The 22,808-nt window shown below is 50.7% G+C and overlaps 2 protein-coding genes across 4 annotated transcripts; one reads left to right on the forward strand and one right to left on the reverse strand.

Annotated features, from left to right (window-relative positions):
- The first annotated feature begins 402 nt into the window (after nucleotides 1-402).
- LOC126039559 (aquaporin-12-like) lies at nucleotides 403-19,221 on the forward strand. Of its 3 annotated transcripts, XR_007506347.1 has the most exons (4): nucleotides 403-7,140; nucleotides 7,632-7,748; nucleotides 8,364-8,668; nucleotides 19,109-19,221. XR_007506347.1 is itself a non-coding variant. In XM_049802875.1 (3 exons), exons 1-3 carry the CDS (start codon nucleotides 6,399-6,401, stop codon nucleotides 8,543-8,545), a joined length of 1,041 nt encoding a protein of 346 aa, XP_049658832.1. In that variant the 5' UTR covers nucleotides 403-6,398; the 3' UTR covers nucleotides 8,546-9,443. The 3 variants fall into 3 exon arrangements, 2 of the variants coding, with proteins under 2 accessions (XP_049658832.1, XP_049658834.1); XM_049802875.1 differs by lacking the exon at nucleotides 19,109-19,221 and having other exon boundaries at nucleotides 8,364-9,443; XM_049802877.1 differs by lacking the exons at nucleotides 7,632-7,748; nucleotides 19,109-19,221 and having other exon boundaries at nucleotides 8,364-9,443.
- Nucleotides 11,592-14,769, reverse strand: LOC126039385 (galactose-3-O-sulfotransferase 2-like). The gene is made up of 3 exons (XM_049802465.1): nucleotides 14,654-14,769; nucleotides 13,114-14,062; nucleotides 11,592-12,440 (listed from the first exon to the last, which is right to left on the reverse strand). Exons 1-3 carry the CDS (start codon nucleotides 14,674-14,676, stop codon nucleotides 11,592-11,594), a joined length of 1,821 nt encoding a protein of 606 aa, XP_049658422.1. The 5' UTR covers nucleotides 14,677-14,769.
- Nucleotides 19,222-22,808: the final 3,587 nt, after the last annotated feature.

Here is a 22,808-nt window from a genome sequence, read left to right on the forward strand (position 1 = left end):
GTCCCTTTGTCAGAGGGGATGGTGCTGGGGAGGGAGCAGGAAGGTTAAGGGTCTCTCCAGCTGGAGCTGAATAAATAAATGTCTCTGGTCCATTTTTCCCTCTGTTCCTGACGCTGTCAATGGAAATGGAAGTAGGTGCAAGCTTTCTTTTTATTTTTTTAACTCTGTTCAGATTTTAATGTTGCCTTTTGTGTAATTTAATCCCATTATGTTATTTAATTGTTACTGCAATATTAACTACTGTATTTGTTGACTTTGTTTAATAACTGTTCTTTCAGGGCTAGAAATAAACTTTTAAAAAAATATTTGGGTTTTTTACCCCCCTTCCCCATCATGAGCTTATACCTTCTGAGACAAGAGTAGCTGAAAAGTGTACATGTTTAGATGTCTTAATGAGATTAACAATGTATTTGTTTGTAATTTAAGCTTCTTCCGAATGCTTTAATTATGATGGATGTAATTTTATGCTATACTAGCCTGTCCTGTTTCTTTTCAAATTTTATTACTCGTCAGTGCCTGCACCAACCTCGTGATAACTACAAGCTTTCCTTGCTGCTACACACTGCTGGCAGACAGTTATGCCTCCTGCAAAATGCTCCAGATCACTGATGGGAGGAGAGCAGCTCTGAAAGATCCTTTTCACCCACGTTGGAAGAAAGAGCCCTTGCCCTTCTTGCAAAGGGAGCAAAGCAAAGACCAGCCTAGTTCGTCACAGTCACATCTTCCACCATTCATTCACCGTCAGGTAGCCTTTTGATATAGTGACTGGGGTGGGGACTGATGGGCCAGTAAACTGCAAGCATGGCAATATGATGATGTTCTAGCAACTATTCTAAACAAGACCGCTTTACTGGACCATGAATATCATCCAATATCCTGCGTTTAAGCATTATGGCGCAGAAAGTACAGAGAATGAGCTGTCCTGGTGCCTGCTTGGAAGACGCGGCTCCCAGGTCTGCGCTGTCTCCACTGATTAGCATTTGACTGGCAGAGCCGAACAGCGCGAGGATGCTGGGTGTCGACAGCTCGCCTAGAACTTGGGATAGATCGATGATGACTATTGGTAGGCTGCGGAGAGTCACTTGTGGTTTTCATCGGAACTACAAACATGCTGCAGTGTGTTGGTGTGGCAGTCTAGCTAAAGCAAAGGACATCTAAATGAATTTACTTTGGGGGTGAGACCGGTTCAGTTGAAATCCAGATGAAGTTTCTGTCTTGGTTGTGAATGTCAAGGACTCGTTGTGTGTTTCCCATGTGTTATTGGGAAATTGTCTCTTCCCCTTTCTTGCATGTTGTACAAGCTTTGCTCATACCACTGACAAAGGGAAATGAAGAAACCACTTGTCTTCAGAAGCCTTTTCAACCAGACATGAGAATGTTGTTTTGCACAAAGCACTGTTCTCTTCAGGTTAATTAATTTGTTGTAGTATCTTCGTCTTTATATATAATTGACCCTTTATGCATTTAAACTGATGTTCTCTAACTCTGCATTTAAGTGATTTTGCATTTAATTTAGGGGGGAAAAGTTCACAAGAGGAGGGAGAAGGTGCTTAGTGGAACTCAGTAATTATCTGGCTATTGGTACTTAGCCTGCTTGAAGGAGAGCAGGGTTTTGGCTGAACATGGTTTGCACAAGTTGGAAGTTGCTAGTCCTTGCCTGATAAACCCTATTAAGTCTTGTGTGAACTTGCTCATCCCTTGCATATACCTGGCCTAGACTAAAACCAAGAGCAGCCCTATCTTTTTGGATCTGTTTATTCAAGATTGAGTGTTTAAAATGTTGTTCTTCAAGATGGTAAAGTTGGGGGCAACGATTTATCCCTTTCAGGGCTGCTGTTTTGGCTGTGGTGAGTTCACTGCAAAGCTGAGCACAATTATTTGGACTGTGCCAGAAACACACTGGTTAAAACCAGGATGGCTGAAAACTGAAAAAGGATCTTCATTTCTAATGAGCATTTTCACAATGGTGCCTGAAGAAAAGTGTTGGGCTTCAGTGCAATTCTCATGGCTTGTGTGCGAGCACAGCAGTTGTCTGCAAATGCCTGCTTCCAGGGATTTGTACCACTGCATTTTTTCCTACTTCTGTAACTTGCATTTTGAAGATTGTTTTTAATGAAAATAGCCATCCTCAGTCAAGTGAGAAAGGTATGTGAAACTGTGCTGAGCTCAGCTAAATTCTTGATGTTGCTCTCCAGACATGTGGAAGAAGCAGGTTTTTCCAAGAGCTTTTTTCCCTACTTTGAACTCCAGTCTAAGTAAGGATTTTTCTTTTTCTTGAGGGGAGAAAATGCCAACAAATGAGAACAATTAATTTCTGACTAATTTCTCTACCTGCAGTCTGTTATGAAGGAGGAGGGCAGTTCTGATGCAGCTTTTCATGCTGTTGTTCCCTTATTGCAATGGTGATAACTGCTTTTTCCTGTTCCTGTCTGCCAGCCAGCGTCTGCAGGGGAGTATCTTCCAGTACATCGTAACTTCATTTCAAATCCCATTTACCTATTGACCCAATTATTGAAACAACCTTTGGGGTGATGATTTCTTATTTTTTGTTTTTAATGGGGTTTGCCCACTGGGAAGTTAATCGTTGCTCATTCTCTTTAGGACGCTAAAAGGCCACCAGACTGCTGCTTTGGAGAAGATGTAGTGAGTCAGTGGAGAGCAGGATGGGACTGGAATAGCAGACAGTATGTCTCAATCCAGAGATAGATCTCAATGCACAGACACCAGTTTCTGGTGTTTTCAGAAGGGCTTGTGAATAATGAATCTGGCTCAGTATAGCTGTGGATCAATGGAAAAGACGCTGATGTGACTCGGGGCATCTTCATGGGATGTTCTGGAGGGGGGATAGATAGATGCTCTTTTCCCATGCTGGGTACAGGGGTGACCTTCCTAGGGACATACGTCTCCTTTGAATTCAAGGTTTCTAGAGCCAAGGATGATCCATCTTTGTTATTTTTTCCTCCCCATAAATGCTTGTTCTAAGGATCCAGGTCTTCTGATAAAGCCCAATTAACTTGTGGCTCTCCCTGAGCCCTTTTCATCTGGCTGCCTGTGGGAGGAAACCTGCTGCTGGGTGTCTGCTGCCTTGTCACAGCAGCTCATAACAGGTGGCTGCTCTTGGAAAGCTCTTACCCACCCCCCCATCCCAGTAAAACTCTCCTTAAATAACCTTATATCTGCATTCAGCTGTAGCTGTTACCTCTTTGTGGGTGAAAATATTGTGGTGGGAGGAGCCACAGTGGTTCTGTTTAGTTTTTGTTACCCTTCAATGTTTTTGAAGAGTGTTTATTTACTTAACTGTGGAAATGCCAGCTTGTTCCTATCCCATGGCTAAAATAACACCCATTTAAAATACCTGCATTTGAAGCTGTTGTAGTTCTTGACAGCCCTGAAAGCAAATTTGCTTTAGAAAAGAGACTGATGTTCCAGCCACAGAAAAGTGGTTTTCAGTGGGAGTACTTGAATTTTTAGAGAGTCTCATTTCTAGAAGAGCAGCCATGCGAAGCTGCATGGACTCTTGAGAGGGTTTTGCTTTTGCAGTGGCCTGAAGATGTTCTCCAGTACAGAGGTTGCAGCGTGCCCCCTTCTGCTGTCACTGCTAAAGCAAGGTAGGAAATAAGCTGCTTGTGTATCTGTTACTGGTGTTATTTAATCCCATAATTATCCTCATAAGTAACAGCTTCCAGCTCCTCTCTCCAGCCTGGGTTAAGTGTCCCACAATTGCAGGATGTGCCATGGGCATAGTTACAGGTGATGGATGGGAAATAGTTTTAAAGACCTCTGAACATTTACTTCCTAAGGCCCAACTCTTAAAATGCTTGAGAAGAAGGAAAAAAAATCAGTTCCTGTGGGAAGGAAGAGATGTTGGGATGATTTTTTTTCTTTTTTTTTTTCTCCAGTTTTACCATGGGTGTCACAATGTTTTCCATGTCACAGCTGTGTTTGGAAGAAGGGGACAAGAATGCACTTGCTTCTTGGGCATTAGTGCATGGCAGCTTTCTCTTGTAAGAGTAGCTAGAAGTATTAGTGTAAGGGACATGTGTTAACCCCCCATTTTTTGTTGATCTGGATGAACTCTGCTCCATGGCTGAGATGTTCTCCAGAGGGGAGCTCTGGAGATGTTCTCCAAAGGGGACCTGTCAGAAAGCTCTCATCTGCTCTTTTGAAACCCTCTGTTGAAACCAAGGTCCAAATGCTCGTAGGAGGGATTGAGACATGATACAGAAAGATCTGTGGCGTTCCTCTGTGCAAACTGCCCATCTGTCTCCTGCGTCCCATGAGCCAGTGGTTCTCTTCCAGGGATTTGGTGTGGGCTGGTGTCACTGGGTCCTTGTAAGGTTTTGTTTCTAAAGATAAAACTCTACCAGTTTCTCTACTTTTGAGAAACACAAAAGTAGGGGAGACAAAGAAACTAATTGGATTGTGATGTTAAATTTTTTTTGTGGTCTCTTCTGCAGTGATGAGTGGCTTTGTCTGACCAGCACTTTGATGCTGCCAGAGGTGAATTTTCACAAGGCCAAAAATATTAATTTTATGGGTCTCTTAAAGCACATTTCATCTTCTGCAAGGGCATTTCCTCATTTGAGGTGAAAGATGCACGCTTCCCCTATCTTTTGGAGGGAGAAATGGGTTAAAAATGATAAAAATGTGATATGTTTTGAGGCAGGCCAACCAGAACCAGGGCAGTTCTGGTGGGGAGGAGGGGAAGGCTTGGACAATGGGCTGTTGCAGCGTGGTGCCTTTCCTTGCTCGGGCTTCCCAGGGTTTCCAAAGCAAGTGCTGTGGGTGGTGATCACTGGGGACCAGGTACCTTCCCCAAACCACCTTGGGTGGGCACTTGGTGGTAGAAACAACTGTGGGAATAAAGGTGAAAGGAGGGAGAGTGTTGCAGGAGGAGGTGCTGAGGCTGGCCATGACCTTCACAAACATCTCCAAAATGCCCTACCAAAACGTCGTGTTTCTTGTCCACTGTGGTAAAGGCTGTAAGGGAGAGAGGCCGAGCAGCTCCAATCCCTTTGAAGTGTACGCTCCTGGTTTTCACGGGTTGGTCTGCGTTGCCATAGCCAACTTGCACTGTATTAAGTGCCTCATCCCTGGCTCAAGTGTGCTTTGAACCTGTCTCCTAGTGATTTCCTTTACAAATGACTAAGGGGGGGGGAATAAAATGGCATTAAGAAAAGCCGTTGGCTCCTTGCATGCGATGGGGCGGTGGGAGGAGCCTGTGTTACCTGCCAGTGCTGCCTGCACAAGGGTGCAGGGCCATGCTTTGCCCTGGGGATGAGGTACCCAGCATGGTGGTCCCAATGCCCAGCTGCTGCTTCACAGTACGTCCCACCACTTGTTTCCATGATAGCAGAGCACACCCTGGGCACATTTATCCCTGCAGCATGCCGGCAATGAAGGAGATGCTATTCTGACTGTATGGATGGGAAATGTGGGCTCAGGGTGGTGTAATTTCTGCTGCAGAGCAGGGAAGTGACCCAGGAGACACATAATGAATTGTTTATGCTCTGCCAACTATGAGTCCCTGATAACATGACATTATCCACCCCATCCCATTCTTCCTGCCATGGCCTGTGCTGCTCTCAGGCTTTCCATCACTCACCATCCCCTTTCTTCCCGCAGACCCCGACAAGTGAGAGCCCAGGGTTCCCCAGTGACCTGGTGGGACCTGGTGCAGAGGATGCAACCACTGGAGTCATGTGTGGAGCGAACATGGCATATATTGTCACCTACAATTGCCACTGACTTCATCGTGTAGTCAAAGGTCTGACGCAAATGCATTTAGATGGTGTGGGTTTCAGAAGTTGGGTAATGACAACACCATGGGGTTATTTTGGTGGAGCTGGGAAAGATCCTGTCCCCGTTATGCGCACTACCAGCAGGAGGAGTTGAAATGTCACTGTTGCTAAAATGCCACCTGCAGACCAGTGGCACATGCAGTTGGTGCCACCACCAACAAATGAGGCAAGGTCTTACTCAAGGCAAGGACAGGGAGCAGTAAGCAAGCCAGGCTTTCAAATTGGCCAAAGATGGATTTTGCTGTGGCTAAGAGTGGCTCTGCCCCAGAGAAATGGGAACCCTTTGCATGGGTTACTGGCTTTCTAAGAGTCCCCTTGTGTCCCAGGCTTTGGGATTGGGGCAGTAGATTGCATTTTATGGTGCCAAGCAGAAATGAAATCAAGGTTTTTCCTTCTTCTGGAAGACCTGAGCAGCTCTGGGGAGCTGCTGCAGCCTCTCAGATAAGAATGCTGGGGGTTGAAGGCTCAGTGACCACGTGACGGAAATAACACCGGGACCTGCTTGCTGGGACAAACAACTTGTTGGCTGATCTAGGTGTGGGTGAGTCCATCTGCTCCCTGTGGCAGCAGGCATTGCCCTGCAAAGGAGAGGGCAGCATGTGCCGTGTTTCCCAAGCCTGTTGGGTTGTGCCACGTTTGCTTACGCATGGCTTTATAAAAAGGAGGTGCAGAAGCTTTCTCTGCTCCTTCTCAGGGTTTGGTTCAGTCTCTGTCCCCTGCACAGCCTTGGCTATGGCTGGCCTGAATGTCTCCATTGCTTTTTTTTTCCTGGTTGTCGGGGTGTGCCAGGTGCTCAGGCAGCTTTCCAAGAGGCTTCTGTCTCCTGGAGCATACGGCTGCCTTGCCAGAGAATTTGCTGGCTCATTACAGTTGTGCACAAGCTGCCTTGAGCTGAGGATGCTGTTGGAGATCGGTCTGTGGGGTGGTGGTTTTGGCCCAGATGTGGTCCTGACTCTGCTCTTCCTCCTCTTCGTGGTCCATGGTGCCTCTTTTGATGGAGCATCCGCCAACCCAACCATCTCTGTCCAGGAGTTCCTGCTCCTTGAGTCCAACCTTGCCGCAACTGCTGCCAAGCTGCTGGCCCAGGGTGTGGGCATGGGGATGGGCTGGGCTGTCACCAAGCTCTACTGGTCCTGGGAGCTGACGCATTTCCACCTCATCCAGAACCTGATAGCATCAGAGTGCAGCTCCTCCATCCATACCTCTCTGCACCATGCTGCCTTTGTGGAAGGCACCTGCTCTTTCTTTTTCCACCTCGTCCTTCTCAAGTTGTGCCAGAGTCACCTGATGTACCGGGTCCCTGCCCTGGCAGCGACTGTCACCTTCCTGACCTACACAGGTGAGCAGCACCTGCCTTTCTTTTTCTAGGAAATTAAGAAAAATACCTAATTTGTGGGGGAGGAACTGTCCCTCTTTCATCTTCCAAGACTTAAGAGATAATGATTACTACTGATTTGTTTTCTACTTATTTGAGGGAATATTCATTTGGGGATGAAGACTGCAGTTTAGGATATCTAGGCAGCAGGTGAAACGTTGGCACACGAGAAGCCACGGCTTTCCCCAAGACTGGGAGCACTTTCTTTGAACGTCCCCTAATGCAACCCTTTGGTCCCACACTGAGCTCTTCTTCCTGCAAAGCTCAGGGTGGCAAGGGTGGGATTTTCCCTTGTGCTGCTATTACACAGTCCAAGAGATGCAGCTGCCAGAGCCGGGCAGCAGCAGAGAGGCTCCTGGCAGGCAGGAGGGGTCACGGGTCTCCTGGCCCAACTCTTTGTCAGTCTTTCAAAGGATGCAAGCGAGACTGATGGCCATGCTTCTCTTCCCATGCAGCTGTACCGTTCACGGGGGCCTTCTTTAACCCTGCTCTGGCTGCAGCCACCACCTTCCACTGCTCGGGGAGTAGCTTTCGGGACTACATCCAGGTTTACTGGCTGGGTCCCCTTGCAGGTGAGATCTGCCTAGGAGGTACTGGGGAGCAGGGGTTGGCAGGGGGGGCAACGGGCAAGGCGGAAATGCTGGGTGTAACACAAACCATTCCTGGCAAAGGGCCAAACTTGTGTCTTGCCAGTGGCAAGTGTCCTTTTCTGTCCCCCTTCCCTGTCGCTCGAGTCATCCCTTTGCTATCCAATTTTTTAATGCAATTTCTATGTGGGGCATAGGCAAAAACTCTTCCTGAGGCCAAAGTTTGGGGGAGATGAAGCAAAGATGTTTTAGGGCAATGATTATCTGAGCTATGCTATTGAGGTTGTCCACAGCTTCAAGATGACCACGGGGAGTCGGATACATGCTGCCTAGAATGCAGAGAGCCTGGACAGAAGACTGCTGGTATCGTTTACGGCCCTTTGGAGTCAAAACAAGCCTTGCTATGAAATTAAGGACACAATGGTTAAATTCTCCTTAAAGTAATATAGCAAGGGTCTTTCAGATACTGTTAGTGGGGACTTCAGTGGTGCTGAGCTAGATTTTGGTCACGATGAAGGTTGTAGCAAGGGCTGAAAATGACTGCTCAGCCATGGAGATGCTCGATGCAGCACACCAAAGGGGTCTGTGCTCTCATTTCAGGGATGCTCGCTGCCCTCTTGCTGTACCAAGGCAACATCCCGCGACTCTTCCAGAAAAACCTCCTTTACAGCCAGAAGAGCAAATACAAGATACCCAAGGCAAGGATGGTGGCACGGGTAGAGGGTGACAAAATGCAGCAGAAGAGGAAAGGGGAGAAGAGCAACTCCGAGCCTTGTGCCTGAGCCGTGGACGAAAGCCAAGGAGGTCCCTGCAGCCCCTCTCCTTGGAGTGGGTTTCCTGGTGTGGAAGATTTTGCTGCTCATCCAGCCCAGCACCCATCCTGCCCATTCGGTCACTGCCACAGGGTGAGATTTTGTTTTTTAAAGCATCGCAAAGGAATTGGCCAAGCTGGCCTTGCAGGATGTCCGAATCCCTGAGCTCCTTTGGGAATAGCTTTGAAAGTCTCCCTGGAGACCCTGAAATGTTTCAAGCCTGCATTGCTGGCTCAAGCGGGGGGAAAAAACCTAACACTTTTGCATAAATTTCTGGTTGTCTTGTATTGCCAGGAAGCTTGCAGAAAGTCAGGACCATTATGTGGGTAGGCTTGAGCAACTCCTAGGTTATTGCATCGTGCAATGCTTGAAACAATCTGACTGGGTCTTTTGCAGCCATAAAAACAAAGCATAAACAAGTAACTGCCTTGGAAACTTGGCATGAGGAGGAAGCAGGCTTTGATCTTTCCAGTTACTAAATGGATATTGGTCAAAAATTGGTGTTCTTTGAGTTAAACTGAGGTCCTTGAATTGCATAAGCTGAACCTGGCAGTTCTTGGAGAGGAATTAAAAGTGCTCCAGGGCAAGGGTGTTCAGTGGCCACAGGACAACCTGCTCCTCTGTGAATGCAGCGTTTAGCCTGGCTTTTGTGTGCTGTAAAGCATGAAGAAACAGTACACAAAGTGTCTGTGGTTAAAAAACGAGACCCAGACTGCTGGTATGCAGCCGGTGTAGGTGAGCAAGTGCATCCCAGGGCTCCTCTCTGTGTCCATGTGAAATATTCCTAAAGATAAAATTACAGTTTGTGGAAATAATAATAAAAACATTTGTTGTGATTGGCATTTGGGTGAGTGATGTCATTCCTGTGAGCTCTGCCGGGGGGAGATCAGCCCATCTGATCCCCAAAACCAGGAGATGCCATGGCAACATCCAGACTGACTCTGCCCTGCCTGCTGCTTGCTCTGGAAGGAGGGTAATCTGGGTGGAAACACCTGCTAAGCAAACGGGGCTCCCCCCAGGCAGGGCCAGGGCACCCCCTGGGTGCTGCACACTGGGGGTCTCTCCGTGCTGAAAATGGCCAGTTGCTGCATTTTGCAGAAAATAGTCCATTTTGCAGGACCTCTCTGGGTGGAAAATTCCTGCGTTGAATATATTCTTGATGCGCCCATGACTTTTTGGAGCAATTGGCAGGGTGCGTGCTCTGGGGCAGGCTGTGCTTTTTGTGCGAGTGGGCACAGGGAGAGGTGATGCTGTGTTTGTACGAGTGTCCCTGCCCTGGGTCACCTTGGCAGGAGCTCAAGCAAGGAAGATCAGGCTCCTATTGACTGAGTTGCAAACAGTGAATAAGGAAGTGGCACCCGATTAAAATCTGGAGTGGAGGTGTCAGATGCAGGTTTGGTACCCAGGTGCCAGCCAGGCACCCCCCCATGTCCCCTGTAGGTTTTTGGGGGATGACGCTGGCTACGCTGCCCATGGGCTGACCATCTTCCTTGCTTGCGTGGGGGATTGTCTTCTGGGGTGAACTGCAGACCACTCGGGAACCCAGAGGGGAGCTGGACCTCTGCAAACCGTGACACCATGTCCCACCACGAGAAATGAGGGAAGGGACCAACACAGTGATACATGGACATGCCTCAGAGATGAAACTTTATAGAACAAGCGACACCCCAAAAACCATGCAGCAAATGCCCCCAAAATTATGTCCCCGCATCATGCCTGGCTGGATGCTCAGTGCTGCCTGGTCCTTTCCAGGGAAAGGCAGTGGGAACGCAGTCTGGCTTTTAGCCTGGCTAAACTGTGAGCAGGCGATGGGGCACCTTTGGGTGGAAACCGAAACCTTTGAGGCTCTGCATGGCTGGCCAGGGGAGAGCCTGGGATGCTCAGATGCCCTCAGCAATTTTTTCTGAACCTCTTTTGGTTTGGAAATCGTGCTGAAAATCCTGAGACAGGGCCTCTGTACTTCCAAACTGCTTTGTTGGCTCTGCTTTTGATTTGAGGCTAAGTGTAGGATGTGAAAAATAAGATTGGCTAGCCCACCGCAACCCATTCTTGTGGTATTTTTTCCCCAGGCAGAGCATGGAATATTCCTACAGCTGCTCCAAGCAGTGGATTGGATTATCTGGCCACAGATGAGATGTGGCTTATCTGGCCATTATCTGGCTCATGAGATGTCTCCAGGATGCATAGGAATTTAACTTGCAGTCTGACACTGCAGTCTTGGCATCAGCTCTGGGGTAGGATGCTGATCCTATAAATGCAGCATACAAGTGCAGCATCTGAAGGCAGCACATAACCACAGAGTCAGGGCAAAAAAAATGCTAAAAACACTAAAAATGCTGATTTATTTATTTCTCCCCCCCCCCCCCCCGGATATGTTAATTTTTTTGAGGTTTGTTTCTTGGGCTGCTGAGGAGACCATCTACTGGGCAGACTGATGTAATTAAGGGGAACTTAATAGGAGTGATGGTGAATATTGTTATTTGTAATTAAGAGGCTGCTTTTCCAGCACAGTAGCATTAAGGCTTAGTGGAGGAGAGTCACAGCTGGACAGACTTGTTCCCAAGCTGTAAATCAAGCTCCGCAGCTCTGATTTACAGCTTGGCCATGTGCTGTTACGGTCTCCATCATGGGGCCGAGGACTTGGGCTGCCCTCCTGGTTCTGCTCCTCACCACTGGAGTTGGTACTACGGAGCGCAGAGCCCCCCCAGATTGCCTCCTTCAAGGCCTCAGCTGCCAGTTGGTGGATTTTGCCCTGTTTGTTCAGGACCTACCCTGGAAGAGTCATGTAGTGTTGAGCCCCTGGGACCCCCCCATTGCAGCCTGTCCTGCTCCTCAGCAACGGCGGTATGTAGCACCCAAGAGCTTGTGCGCAGTCCTGCATAGAGGTGGCTGGGGGCTCTCGTGGGCAGCTACGCCCTGCCCCAGGGCAGAAGCAGCCCCAGAGTCCAGGAGGTGAGCACCTTGCTGTCCTCAGCAAAGGCAGCTAGAGAACGATGCCTGGAGGGGAAAAGGAGGCTTAGTTTTGGGTGCCCTCCAGCTTGTGCCGCAGGACATTGCCCTGCTGAGAGGGAGCAGGCTGGGGGGGCTTGCGGGCAAACTGCTTCTTGTAGAGAGCGCTGCTGTACTGCAGCTCCGGGGTCACCAGCCGCCGGCACATATGCTCCATCTCCTTGTCCAAGCCCTGCTTGAGGTTATAGCCCAAGATCTTTGCATTGCCGTGCTGCAGGGGCTGCAGGGAAGAGTCCTTGATGTCCTTCGGGGCCACGCTGCCTGTCCCTTGCAGGCAGGTCCTTGCCAGCTCTGCCTGCCTCTCCTGAAGCACCTGTACTTCCCGCTGCATGCGCTCCCTGCCAATGTCTCGGTCGATCCTTTCCCAGAAAGTCCTGTTGAAGTAGGTATAGATTTCCCAGTCCAGCCTGTTCCAGTCCTTTATCTTCTCCACAATGGTGTCCGAGAGGGGGGACTTGGTGCTGCTGTCCCTGATGTTGAGTGGGAAGGAGACGACGCTGTCCAAGTCCCAGCACAGTATTTCCTTCAGCAGCACCATGGACTCGTCAAAGTACTCGGAGATGAGGAGCAAGTCAAAGGACGCCTCAATGGCCTTCAGCATGAGTTGCACCCGCTTAGCGGAGGCCTCTCCATTGGGGTTGAAGCCAAAGTCAAATGTCATGAGGTTCTTGGCATAGTGGCTGTCACTCTTTGCAGGGTTGTAGTAGTGGTAGGGCTGGCTGAGGAACTCCTCCAGGCTGCGAGCGCGGGAGAAAGCCGATGTGCCCTTGTAGTACATGAAGGAGGACTCCATGAGCTGCACAGGGTTCCTCAGGATGGAGAAGTAGACAGCTGAGCTGGATACCACTTTCTGCACCTGTAGAGGAGAAAAAGGAGGTTTTAAAGGTGGGGTGGGGAGGAGGGACCTGCTTCCTCACAATCCTGTGCTCTGCTGGCAAGCAGAAACCCTTGCTGGGGTTGGAGGTGGTGGGTGCTGGGGAGGGTTTCAGAGTGCAGCTCATCAAAGGAGCATTTGTGTCAGCTGTGGGGAGCCCCAGAAGAGGCACACAGGGAGAGCAGTGACCAAAGCTCCCTGCTACATGCTGCCACAGCTGGGTGGCCTGCCTGGACTTGAGATACATCCTATCTCCTTGCCTTTCCCCAGATCTGCGTGTCCTCAAGTGGCATCCAGAAAGGTGGATGCTGGGCATGGCTGACCTGAGCTGATGCACGTAAGGCACTCTCCTTTTGCAGCTGGTACCCTCCAGGCCTGTCCAGTGAGTAAGACGTCTCCAAGGGCCCACCAGATAAGAATAAGATAATAGTTGCTGACTGCTACAGATGCTGTCCCCTAGCTTGTCTCGGGTCACAGCACAGAAGCTCTCAGGAGATGCCCATAAACATGCAAGGTACCTGGGGGCAATCCTGTCTCTCTTTAGCTTAATCCCTGAAGAGTTTACCTGCTCTATGGGTGTCCCACCTTGCCCCCCATGAGCCCTTCTCTCCCTCCCCTGTTCGCCCCTCCCAAGTCATTGCAGCTTTGCCCGTACCTCTGGCTGCAGGAATCGCATGTGGTGGCATAGGATGTTGAACTGCCGAGGGCTCCTGGGGGAGAAGCCCTGCACGAACCTCGCAAAAAAGTGGTGTGGGTAGGAGAGCTGGTTACCACCCCCGATGGGGAAGGCAAAGGTGAGGTTGTGAGTCTCGCCGAAGCGGAAGAGGACATTCATGACAGTGCTGCTGGCACTCTTGTGGACTTTCAGGAAGACAATGTCAGTCTTGGGCTCACACTTCTCCCTGTGAGAGGAGACCCCTCTGGCCTGGTGGCCTTCTCCAGGTGTCACCTCTTCAACCTTAGAGACTTCTGTCCAGCTTGGGAAAAATCCCTTCTCCACGTCTGTCTTGTAAAGGTCCTCTGCCTGTGGAGGTTGAGCTGAATTTGGCACAGTGTGTTTAAGTGAGCTGTCCCACTGATGGTGGGGGAAACCCATGGCTTGAGGTTGCGACTGGGTCTGTACCACTGCCTGTGTCATTCCTGGTGGTGACATTCTCCTCTGCTCCTCTGTGGTCATCCTGTTTGCAAAGGTTATGAACTTGCTGGTGGCAGCGTCAGCATCTCCCAAAACTGTGGAGATCCTCCCAGGAAGACTTTGAGAAGGTCCCTCTCTGGTTGCTTTTCTCAGGTCAGGAAGCTGGGATTTCAGCCTCATGGATGAAAGATGGGCTTTCACCTTCTTGCTGCTTTCCACAGGCTGCCATGCCCAGTGTTCCTGACTGTCTGGGCTGCTTTCCAGTGGGGTCTCCTGGCTGAAGTACAGATGCATCTGAAAAATGTCCTGCGCACTCTCAGTCGAAGCGGGGTCTGGCATGGTTTTCCTCTGCCAATGCGGGGAATTGTCCTCCCACAGCGGGTCGGGGGTCTGGAGGGCAGAGGTGAGCAGCTTCTGGCCATGGTCCATGGTCTGCCTCGGGGCACGCTCCACCTCACACTGGCAGTTTCTGTAACAGGGAGGACACTAGGCTCAGAGGATGGAAGAAGTGTGCTCCTCTGCAGCCCAACACCCCCCCCCTGCAGACACCCTGGAGTGTGTTCCCCTGTTTTTCTTGAGGTGGGTAGCATTGCTGGTAGGTGTAGGACTTGACCACTGCCCTGGGAGGTTGGGGTGGGTGCAAGAAGAGGAGGACAGATTAGCAGCGATGTGCTAATGCCCCTGTCCTTTGGAGCACAGTGGGCTGGTGGAAAGGGGCAAAGCAGGAGAAAGCAAGGAGAGAGAAGAGCAGGTGGCCTAGAGAAGCTGGAGGAAAGTTTGCAGATGACCCCAGATTGGGAGGACTGGGAGGATGCTCAAGGGTTTTGAGGCCAGCCAGGACAAAGCCAAGAGCAGCGTAGTCTGAACCTAGAACAGCCTCAGGTCTGGCCAGGGCATAGGGGTTGGATGTGAGAGCCTCTGAGGGATCCTCTCCCGCCTGGATTTTCCTCCTTGTCTAGAGAAGACACTGTTGGGTGGTTTTCAGGAGGGCGGTTTTGAGCCCACCTCAGTGGTCAGCCAGATGATGAGGTGCAGGTTTGCAATCCTGCTTTGGACCTACCTGGGAGGCTGCAGCTTCTCCATGACTTGAAGTGTGACCAAGAGGAAGATAAGGAGGCTGAAGATGACCCAGTACCGACCTGGTTGGCACCTGTATATTGCTTTCAACTTCCTGCAAGGAAGCAGACATTTCAGACCATTAGTAGGTAGAAGAAATGCATGTGTGAGGCAGAGGGGAAAAATGCCTTGAGACTTTAAAAATTTATTTTTTTTTTTGAGGTAAGGTCACGTTTTCATGGGTGGAAGAGGTGCAGAGGCAGTGATAACCAACGAACCTCAGAGGCTATGCTCAAGTAGTATAGCTTAGTGGAAATTTCCATCAGGGACACAAATATCACACTGAAAGGTAAACAAGTGATAACCACAACGTCCCTTGGCTGCTCAGGTACGCCTCACCAGCACAGCCTGAGCTCCCACTTCAGCAGCAGGAACAGGCACTGCTTGCATTTTTTCTGGCCTAGAAATACTGGGACCCTATCTTTATTAAAAAAACCAATAAAACTTTGTTTTGCCTGCTCTCCCCTTCTCTCAATGCCTGCCATTGGAGGTGATTGCCACCTTCCCAGGCTGCAGATGTGATGCTACCACGGGGGCCCCAGCTGTGCCTCTCCGGTGTGTGACCTGGCTTTTAGTCTGATTTTAGCCAAGTCTATGACAACAGTGTGATTTCTTCAAGTCATCAGCACTAAGCTATGGGGTTTGGGGTTGTGTATGGGGACATTCAGGCCATGAAAAAACATTGCCATGGATCTTTTACTCTTTGTAGGGCTTGCTGCAAACCCTGGTGGAGCTTGACTGTAGTCTTAATCTTAGTCTCAATCTTAAGCGGAGCAGTTGGGGGACTAAGCTTCCTGGAAAAAAGGATTAGTTTGCATTTAATTTCTGCTGGTTTCTACCCAGAGAACATATTGTTGCCTAACCGGAGATGATTTGTACTGAGAATCTGGTTAAATCCTCTGTTGTGGGCTCCTCCTTGGGTGGGAGTCCAGCCTGCAAGCCCCAGATGTCTGCTTTCCCCCTCTCAGAGTGAGGGAGCAGGCACAGGCTGCTTTGCTGAGCATGAACCGGAGGAACAGGAGGAATTAATGAAAGCAGAAATTTAAGCAGAGCCTGCTTGGAAGCCACATTCCGACAGATAATCTGTGTTCATTGATGTTGCCTGCTTCCTTTAGTGGGCCTGGGACTGCACAGACCTGCTTGTCCTGGAGCATCTTCATCTCCCTAGTGCTTTACCTCCTACTCCGGGCAGTCTTGTGTCGCATGGGAGAAGTAGTACCTTGATGAGCTAGCAATGATGCAAACATGGGCTGCCTGAAGTGGTCACCTGCATGCCACTGGTACTGGTCAGGAATTTGGCTTTGCTATTGAAAAACTGCATTTGTTCCAGAAAAATTGTCGACTGTTACTACTAATGGTAGTTTGCTTATTACAGCTCTACTTCCAGTGGTTGCACATCGGTTTGGACACTCAGGGGTATGGTTCTGCTCTGCTCTCAATAATGTCACTTATTGGGTTGAAACGCTAAGCTCCTCCTGGGAGATTTTTAATGTCTAAAGTACTTGGGACTGTAAAGGCTGGGAGGTCTTAGGTTATGACAGTGCTACTGAGGATTCAAAAGTCATGTAATTACTAGCATGGTGAACAAGCTAGTCAGCAGCACAGCATCCCTAAAACCTGATGGTAACCTGGAGCTATCCATGCTCATTTTGCACTTGAGGAGCAGATTGCCAAGCCCGGATGAGAGACAGGTGGCTGGCGAATGTGCGCATGGCTTGCTGCCTGGCCATGCAAGCAGCACAAGAATAGCCTCGTGCTGTCAAAGATGAATGGGTATGACAAGCAACAGATCAGAAAAATGCCAAATGCTTAAACAGTGCTTAAAATGCCGAGACACATTAAGGGGAGAGGGTTGAAGCGGTGACTCAGGGCTGCCCCACAGCTGCTGCAAGGCAAGGCTTGTTGAAATACCCCCGTGTGGAAGATCACTGATGGGCAGAGAGACCAAAGAGGGAGAAGGCAGTGAAGGAGGAGTTGCTCTAGGATGAAGTGATGCTGCTGGACAGATCTTGTTGGAGACTTGAGCCAACTCTCCCATCACTCAAGGCACAGCTGATGGTAAGTTTGTCTGCCTGGCCAGCCTAAGAAAAGCAGCAAGAAGGGAATGAAGAGCTAACTAACTGTGATATTTAGCAATATACCCAAACTCTCTCATTGGGGAGATCTGCACAAGCACCCAGTAGTGAAGGCAGAATAATGCAACACTTCCCTGGAAAGCAGTGTGGAGGTAGGCAGCACTCTCTGCTACTCTGGTGTCTGTATTTTGTGCAGATATAATTCTGGACTTGCTTCCACAGAGGTCCCTGGTCAGTACTAAACTTTCAACCTGTAGAGAATCTGTGAAAGATCCAGGTCATTTTGCTGCTAGCCTGCTGCCTCTTTTGAGATAGGTGTTGTGTTGGTTGAACAACCAGTTGAGAACAACACAACATGTTGCTGGCTGCTTGGGTCTAATCAGGCTAGCATAAAGCCAGAGCCCTTTCTCCAGGCTGGCTCTGGTGGGACACACGTGCATCACGGAGGGTGCACTGAGTAAAGGGAGAGCTGTGGCAGCAGCTGAAGTTTGCACTGAAGATGCCAAGAAGTTGCACTGAAGGCAGCAAAACCAGGATAAAATGGCACATGTAGCATGACAAGCCTTTGACTTGGAGGCTGGAGCAGCTGGATGATTTGTAGCTGAATGATGAGCCTTCAAAAGGCTCAACTGCTTTCCATGGGTAACTCCTTCACAGCCTCCTCTCAGTTTAATATGCCAGGATGAGATCATGGGTGTGGGTGTCTTGAGGCAGAGTTAAATACTTGAGATCAAAGCACCAGGAAGATGTCCAAGAAGCACTCAGAGCTGGCGGGAGTCAACGCTGCCCCAGAGGGCGGGGTGGACTGCAAGAACAACATGCAGAGTCTTTGGAAATGCCTCTGGCTGCGGGCAGGCTATAGCTGAAGAGCCCCTGCAGATCAGAGCCTGTGTGCTGTCACCTCCAAAAGTGACAAAGCAGGGTGCAAAGATGGATGCAGCACTACAAAGATGCCTTTGGCTGCTAGGGCTCAGCAGCAGAGCCACAGCAGCTGAATCCTCTTATGCTGGCTCAATGGATTTAATCAAAACCCAGTCTGTTGGTCATTTATTTGCAAGGGATGATGCCTGAGCCATGTCCTGCTGCCTGCTCCTGGTGGTGGTGGTGGTGGTGGGGTGCCTGGGGCGCTGCTTGGAAGCAGGCGCTTCTTGATTGCAGCAGTACTGCAGATTTCCCCTCCATTTTTTCCCCTCTGCTTGAAGCAGAGAGGATGACCTGCTACCCTCCCACCTGTGCCTCTTCCCTGTCCAACACAAAAATAAATGCAGCAGTTGGGATGGGCCTGTGGTCGGCTGGCACTTGCTGAGCCGTGCAGGGTCTCGGCTGACTGCTGGGTGCTGCAGGAGGTGTCAAGGCTGAGTTCACTGGGCAGATAGGTGGCAAAAAATGACTTTATTAATTTGCTCTGGCTAGATACGCTCCAGGCAGTGAGCAATGTTGCATGGGGAATTAATGTACACGATATGTACACCAGCGATAGCCTGCTTCCTCTGACCAGTGATTGGAGCCGTTTTCTTCCTTTGTTTCACAAGAAATGAGAAAATGGGGACAGTGGTCTGCAGGATGCTCAGGAGAGGATAAGTAGTGCAGCAAGGGCATGACGGCACTGCCTGCCTGTGTCAGTACCCAACCTATCCTTGAAACAGCTGGGTTAGGAAAGACCCCGAGCCTCCTAGCACTGCAGGGTGTGCAATGCCCCAGATGCTGCAGGCACACGTGGAAAGGCTGTCCTGCCCCAAAATGCTCTCCCCACAGCAAAAGGGCACTGCTGCAAAGTCAAGCCTTGCCCTTCTCTGCTCCTCTCTAAAATAGAGGCTGTGGAAGAGCACACCTCACCCTAGATGCATTCTTTGGTTTGGCCATGTAAAAGACTCACGGAGAGACACGTTTCTGCTCCACATCTACTCCTCAGGTGAGTGTGCAAAGCTGACAGCTGTGAGCCCTTGCCTGGGACAAGGCAGGAGGGATCAGCATCCTACTTGCCCCACGAAGGTTTTGCCATTCTTCTTCCTTTGCAGTATCAGGCCTTACAAAAGATGCCATTTTCCTGCCTAGCACACAGGGGAGCGGTGCTGCCCTTAGAGCTTCACTAGAAGAGAGAGCCCCATTAACCCACACCTCCCCGCATTTATGCAGAGCAGAAGTGCTCCTATGCCCGTTCCCATCATCACTTCAATCTCTAACCATTTCTCAACACAGAGGGACCTACAAGGACATGACGTTTGGGTAGGATGGAAGTAGAATTTTACTGAAGGAAATAATATTTTACTTAAATAAATGAATAAATAATCCACTTACGTGATCAAATACCTTCTGAATTTCAGCATGGTGAGCTGGAGCCTTGGCTGTGGAGCGGGTAGTTATCACCAGCCTAGGAGAATGGAAAGCAAACACCCAGAGCCTGGCTTGTGTGCCTGCGGCTGGTGGCCCCTCCCCAGGGGGGGCGCCTGGGACGGCGAGCCCGCAGCAGACCTTCCCACTGGTGCCCTGCTCTCCAGAACCTGCCCCAGGGAGCGACCAGCCTCCGCTCTGGTGAGTGGCACATTTACACGGCTGTGGCCTCAAGGGCTGCTGGCAGCAAGCTGCCTTCTGCAAACCACTGCCACATCGTGTCAATGGTGGGCAGGCTGGTCTGGGTGCTTGTGGACACTGCGGGGGCTGGCCGTGCCCCCTGTGTCTGCGCCCCTCCCTTACTCCTTGGTTTCACCCATGGCTGTTGATGTTCTGCTTTGACACCTCATGTTCTCCTGCTCTGCTCTTTGTGGTTGTCCCTTCTTGTCCCTTCTCATGTCCCGCTTTTACTTCTTGACAAAGCTGAGGACAGACATGGCTTGGTCATGAGAGTTTAGCTCTTGATAATCCTTATGTTGATACAGCCTTTAGGTCTGTGCTGCTGAGACCCTGTGCAGGCTGCGTCACACCTGCATGGCGTGGAGCTAATCCTCTCCAATGCAGCCTGGCTCCATCCACCCTGGGCTGGGCTTATGGCAATCCCCAGCTGCCTCCTTTGCTTCCCCTCGCCATACTCGCTGCTCCAGGCACAGCATTTAACCACCTGTGACTCCAGGCACTGCTTCACACGTGGATGTCTCGCATTTACCATCTTCTGACTGGAGTCCTATGTTCCCCCAAGCCAGCAAAGTCCTCAACCCCCTGTATTGGGACTGTGCTGTGCCAGGATGACCAGCAACAGGACAGCCCTGCTAGGAAGCCAACTGTTTTCCAGTACCAGTAGAAAAATGATCACTGCATCTGCTTCTTGCTGGCTGGTGGACAACATAAGATAACTCAAAGGTGGACTGGGAGGCTGCCCTCCATGATGGACGTCCACAGCCGGTCCTTTGACCAGGATCTCCTCCCTCTTCAGTAGCTTTTCCTCCACATCCTTCCCCTTTGGGGCTCATCCCAGCATCCTGCACAGCATCAGCAAGACACAGCCATGGCTTTGTGTGACCAAGGGCCCTAAGCCCAAGTAGTGGGACCACACGCTTCTCACATTTGGGCACCAGACACCTGGGGCGGTGGTGGAGATGGAGTCTGCATGGCTGTGATGTGTGCCACGAGGACCAGTGGCTCAGGCTGTGTGACACCCATTCTGCAGGACCAGGCTCCCCATGTGCCTCCTGGCACCGATGGAGAGTACTCTGGCAATGCGTGCTTTCCCTTCACCCATGCCTATGGCTCTCAGGAAATACGTACCAGGCAGATAAGTCAGTTCCAGCCCAGACCTTGGCTTTCTCAAGGGACAAAAGGGCCCAGCTTCCTCCCTCCCCCCTCGCGGGTAGGGAGGCAGCTGTTCCCCTCACCCTGGCACAGGCAGGTGCTGCCTCTCCCCATCCACCTCACTGAAACCACACGTTTACTGTGGGGCTGTCGCATTCCCCACCCATCCCGTGCTCTGGCTATCTACCCAGGCTGGCAGCTTATCTGGGAGTCCAGGGCTGGGTGAGAGCCACGGGCTAGCTCACTGTTTGCAGGGATCAAACCCCTTTCTGCTGTTGGGAGTGAGGGTTGGTGCTTCTCCCCTCTCCTTCCCTCTGCACAACCATGCCCTGTGCAATCTGAGATGGATAAGCCTTCCTGGGGGGCCACGGTGATGTGGGGTAGGTAGGTGGCTGGGGGGTCTGCAAGCATCCCCCAGGCAGGACCTTGGGGGACATCCTATTGCTGCAAGGCATGGGGCACCCTTGCCTGCGAGCACCCAGAGGGTCATCAACGTGAGGGTGCCCAGACTGGCTTGATCCCGCTCCTCTCTGGTTGTTTCCTCTTGCTGGATTGCCACTTGTGGGATTTGCTGCTGCTCAGCTCACTTGTTTCCCTAAGGATAACCCTATCTGTTCATGGGGATCTCATGGGAGGTCCAGTTTCAGTATGTAATCCTGGTCAGGATTGCCCATATTCCTGTTTGCTGCCTGGCAGCCTCTTTCTTGGGCATGACTTGATGGCATCTGCAGAAGAGAAACTCAAAAGGCAAAGTTGTCTGCTCCTGCTGGGATCTGGTGATGTGAAGCACAGCATATGCTCTCATTTGCCTGCACACTTCTTGTGTTGGAGGCCACATCTGCAGGACCTCAACAGCTCTCTTGAGCTGCTTCTGTTACCTTGCATCCCAGAGAGGCTGTTTTGGAGTGTGATCTGGATGGGATGGGACTCCACTTGTGGACCAGTGTCTGAGGGCCTTGGTGGAGATGGCAGTCCTCTGAGATTACACCCCGTGGTCTCTTCTCTCCCATGGATGCTGGAGCAGGGGTCAGGATATGGGCAGGCAAATGCATCTTTTGCAGCTGTGTTTCTTGAGAAGCGAAAGATGGTCTTGTAGGAGAGATTGGGCTCTGTCTCCACTCACCGGGCAGCTGGGTCCTGCTGGGGTGACCTAACAGGCTCAAAACTTTTGGGTAGGTGTGAGGACTGTTCTGGTGATGCAGAACTGCCCCAGCTGCCTGCTGCTGAGTATGACCATTATAGGGTCATCATACTACGATGGTATGTGCGCCCTCCTAGGTGGGTGCGTATTCACTGCCTGGGGATGGGCTGATCTCAGCAGAAGGCAGATGAGGACCCCCAAAGACTCCAGTCCCTTCCTGTCCCCCATCCCTGTACTCTCACCCCTGCTTAAGATGATGAGCAAGGAGATGTCAGCTTGCCTTGAGACACCCAGGACCTTGCCACTCTCATGCAGTGGCTTCCCTGCTTGGCCTGGCCATGGCTTGGAGGGGCTGCTGGTGGGTTTTTCCCAGGGCTGTTGGACAAGATGCACCTGCACTTGGAAAGCAGGCATCTCTGGTCCATTTGCAAGCCTGTACCTGGGGTTGAGGTGAAGAGGAACATGTGGAAAGGTGACTGCCTCTCTGGTGAGGAGGAGAGGAGACCTGCGACCCAGATTTCTCAACCCTGGGGCTGGACCGATTGCTGGGGCAATGTGGTATGAGGGAGAGCACAGGGGTTTGCGAGGGCTTGAGCCTCACTGTAACATCAACTAGCTGTCTGCCTCCCTTCACCTGTGCCTTATTCCTTTTCCTGCTGTCTGGGGACTCCTCCAGCATAAAAATAACACAGCAGAAAGCTGCATGTGTGTTTTTGTTTGGTCTTGCTAGAGGCAGGTATGTTTGCCATCAACAACACTCCTTGCTGACCCCCAAGGCGTGAACAGCTGCCTTCAGGTGGGCAGCACAACAGATCTCCTTGCAAAGGTGATGAGCCAGCAAGGGCTTTCCAGGCAGGAGCAGGGAAGCTTTGTTCTCCTGTGAGAGCTAGGATACCAAGACAGTGCTGTGAAAGCGAGGTACAGGAGAAAGGCTACCACTGCTCTCTGGGACAATCTTTTTTTTTTTTGCTAACAAGGAAGGGACTGATGTCTTTGCATGTGTTGGCAAGAGGGAGGCAACTGTAGCCTGGAGGGTACAGGCAACCAGAGAGGTGTCTTTGTAGAGAGCAGAGACTGGGGTCCTGGGGGCATATGAGGAAACTGCTTCTGGGCTTTGCCAAGAGAGGTTGGGGCAACTCCTGGGGATCTCCTGGGATGGG

This window comes from Accipiter gentilis, chromosome 6 (assembly GCF_929443795.1).
Source record: "Accipiter gentilis chromosome 6, bAccGen1.1, whole genome shotgun sequence".
NCBI lineage: Eukaryota > Metazoa > Chordata > Aves > Accipitriformes > Accipitridae > Astur > Astur gentilis.

Excerpts from the sequence above, each read along its gene's own strand:
- LOC126039559 (XM_049802875.1), top strand. The coding sequence starts at position 6,399 with ATGTGCCGTGTTTCCCAAGCCTGTTGGGTTGTGCCACGTTTGCTTACG. Across the intron at positions 7,141-7,631 it reads CACCTTCCTGACCTACACAG|CTGTACCGTTCACGGGGGCC; the intron begins GTGAGCAGCACC and ends CTTCCCATGCAG. Across the intron at positions 7,749-8,363 it reads CTGGCTGGGTCCCCTTGCAG|GGATGCTCGCTGCCCTCTTG; the intron begins GTGAGATCTGCC and ends CTCTCATTTCAG.
- LOC126039385 (XM_049802465.1), bottom strand. The coding sequence starts at position 14,676 with ATGGAGAAGCTGCAGCCTCCCAG. Across the intron at positions 14,063-14,653 it reads GAGAAGCTGCAGCCTCCCAG|AAACTGCCAGTGTGAGGTGG; the intron begins GTAGGTCCAAAG and ends TCCCTGTTACAG. Across the intron at positions 12,441-13,113 it reads TGCGATTCCTGCAGCCAGAG|GTGCAGAAAGTGGTATCCAG; the intron begins GTACGGGCAAAG and ends TCTCCTCTACAG.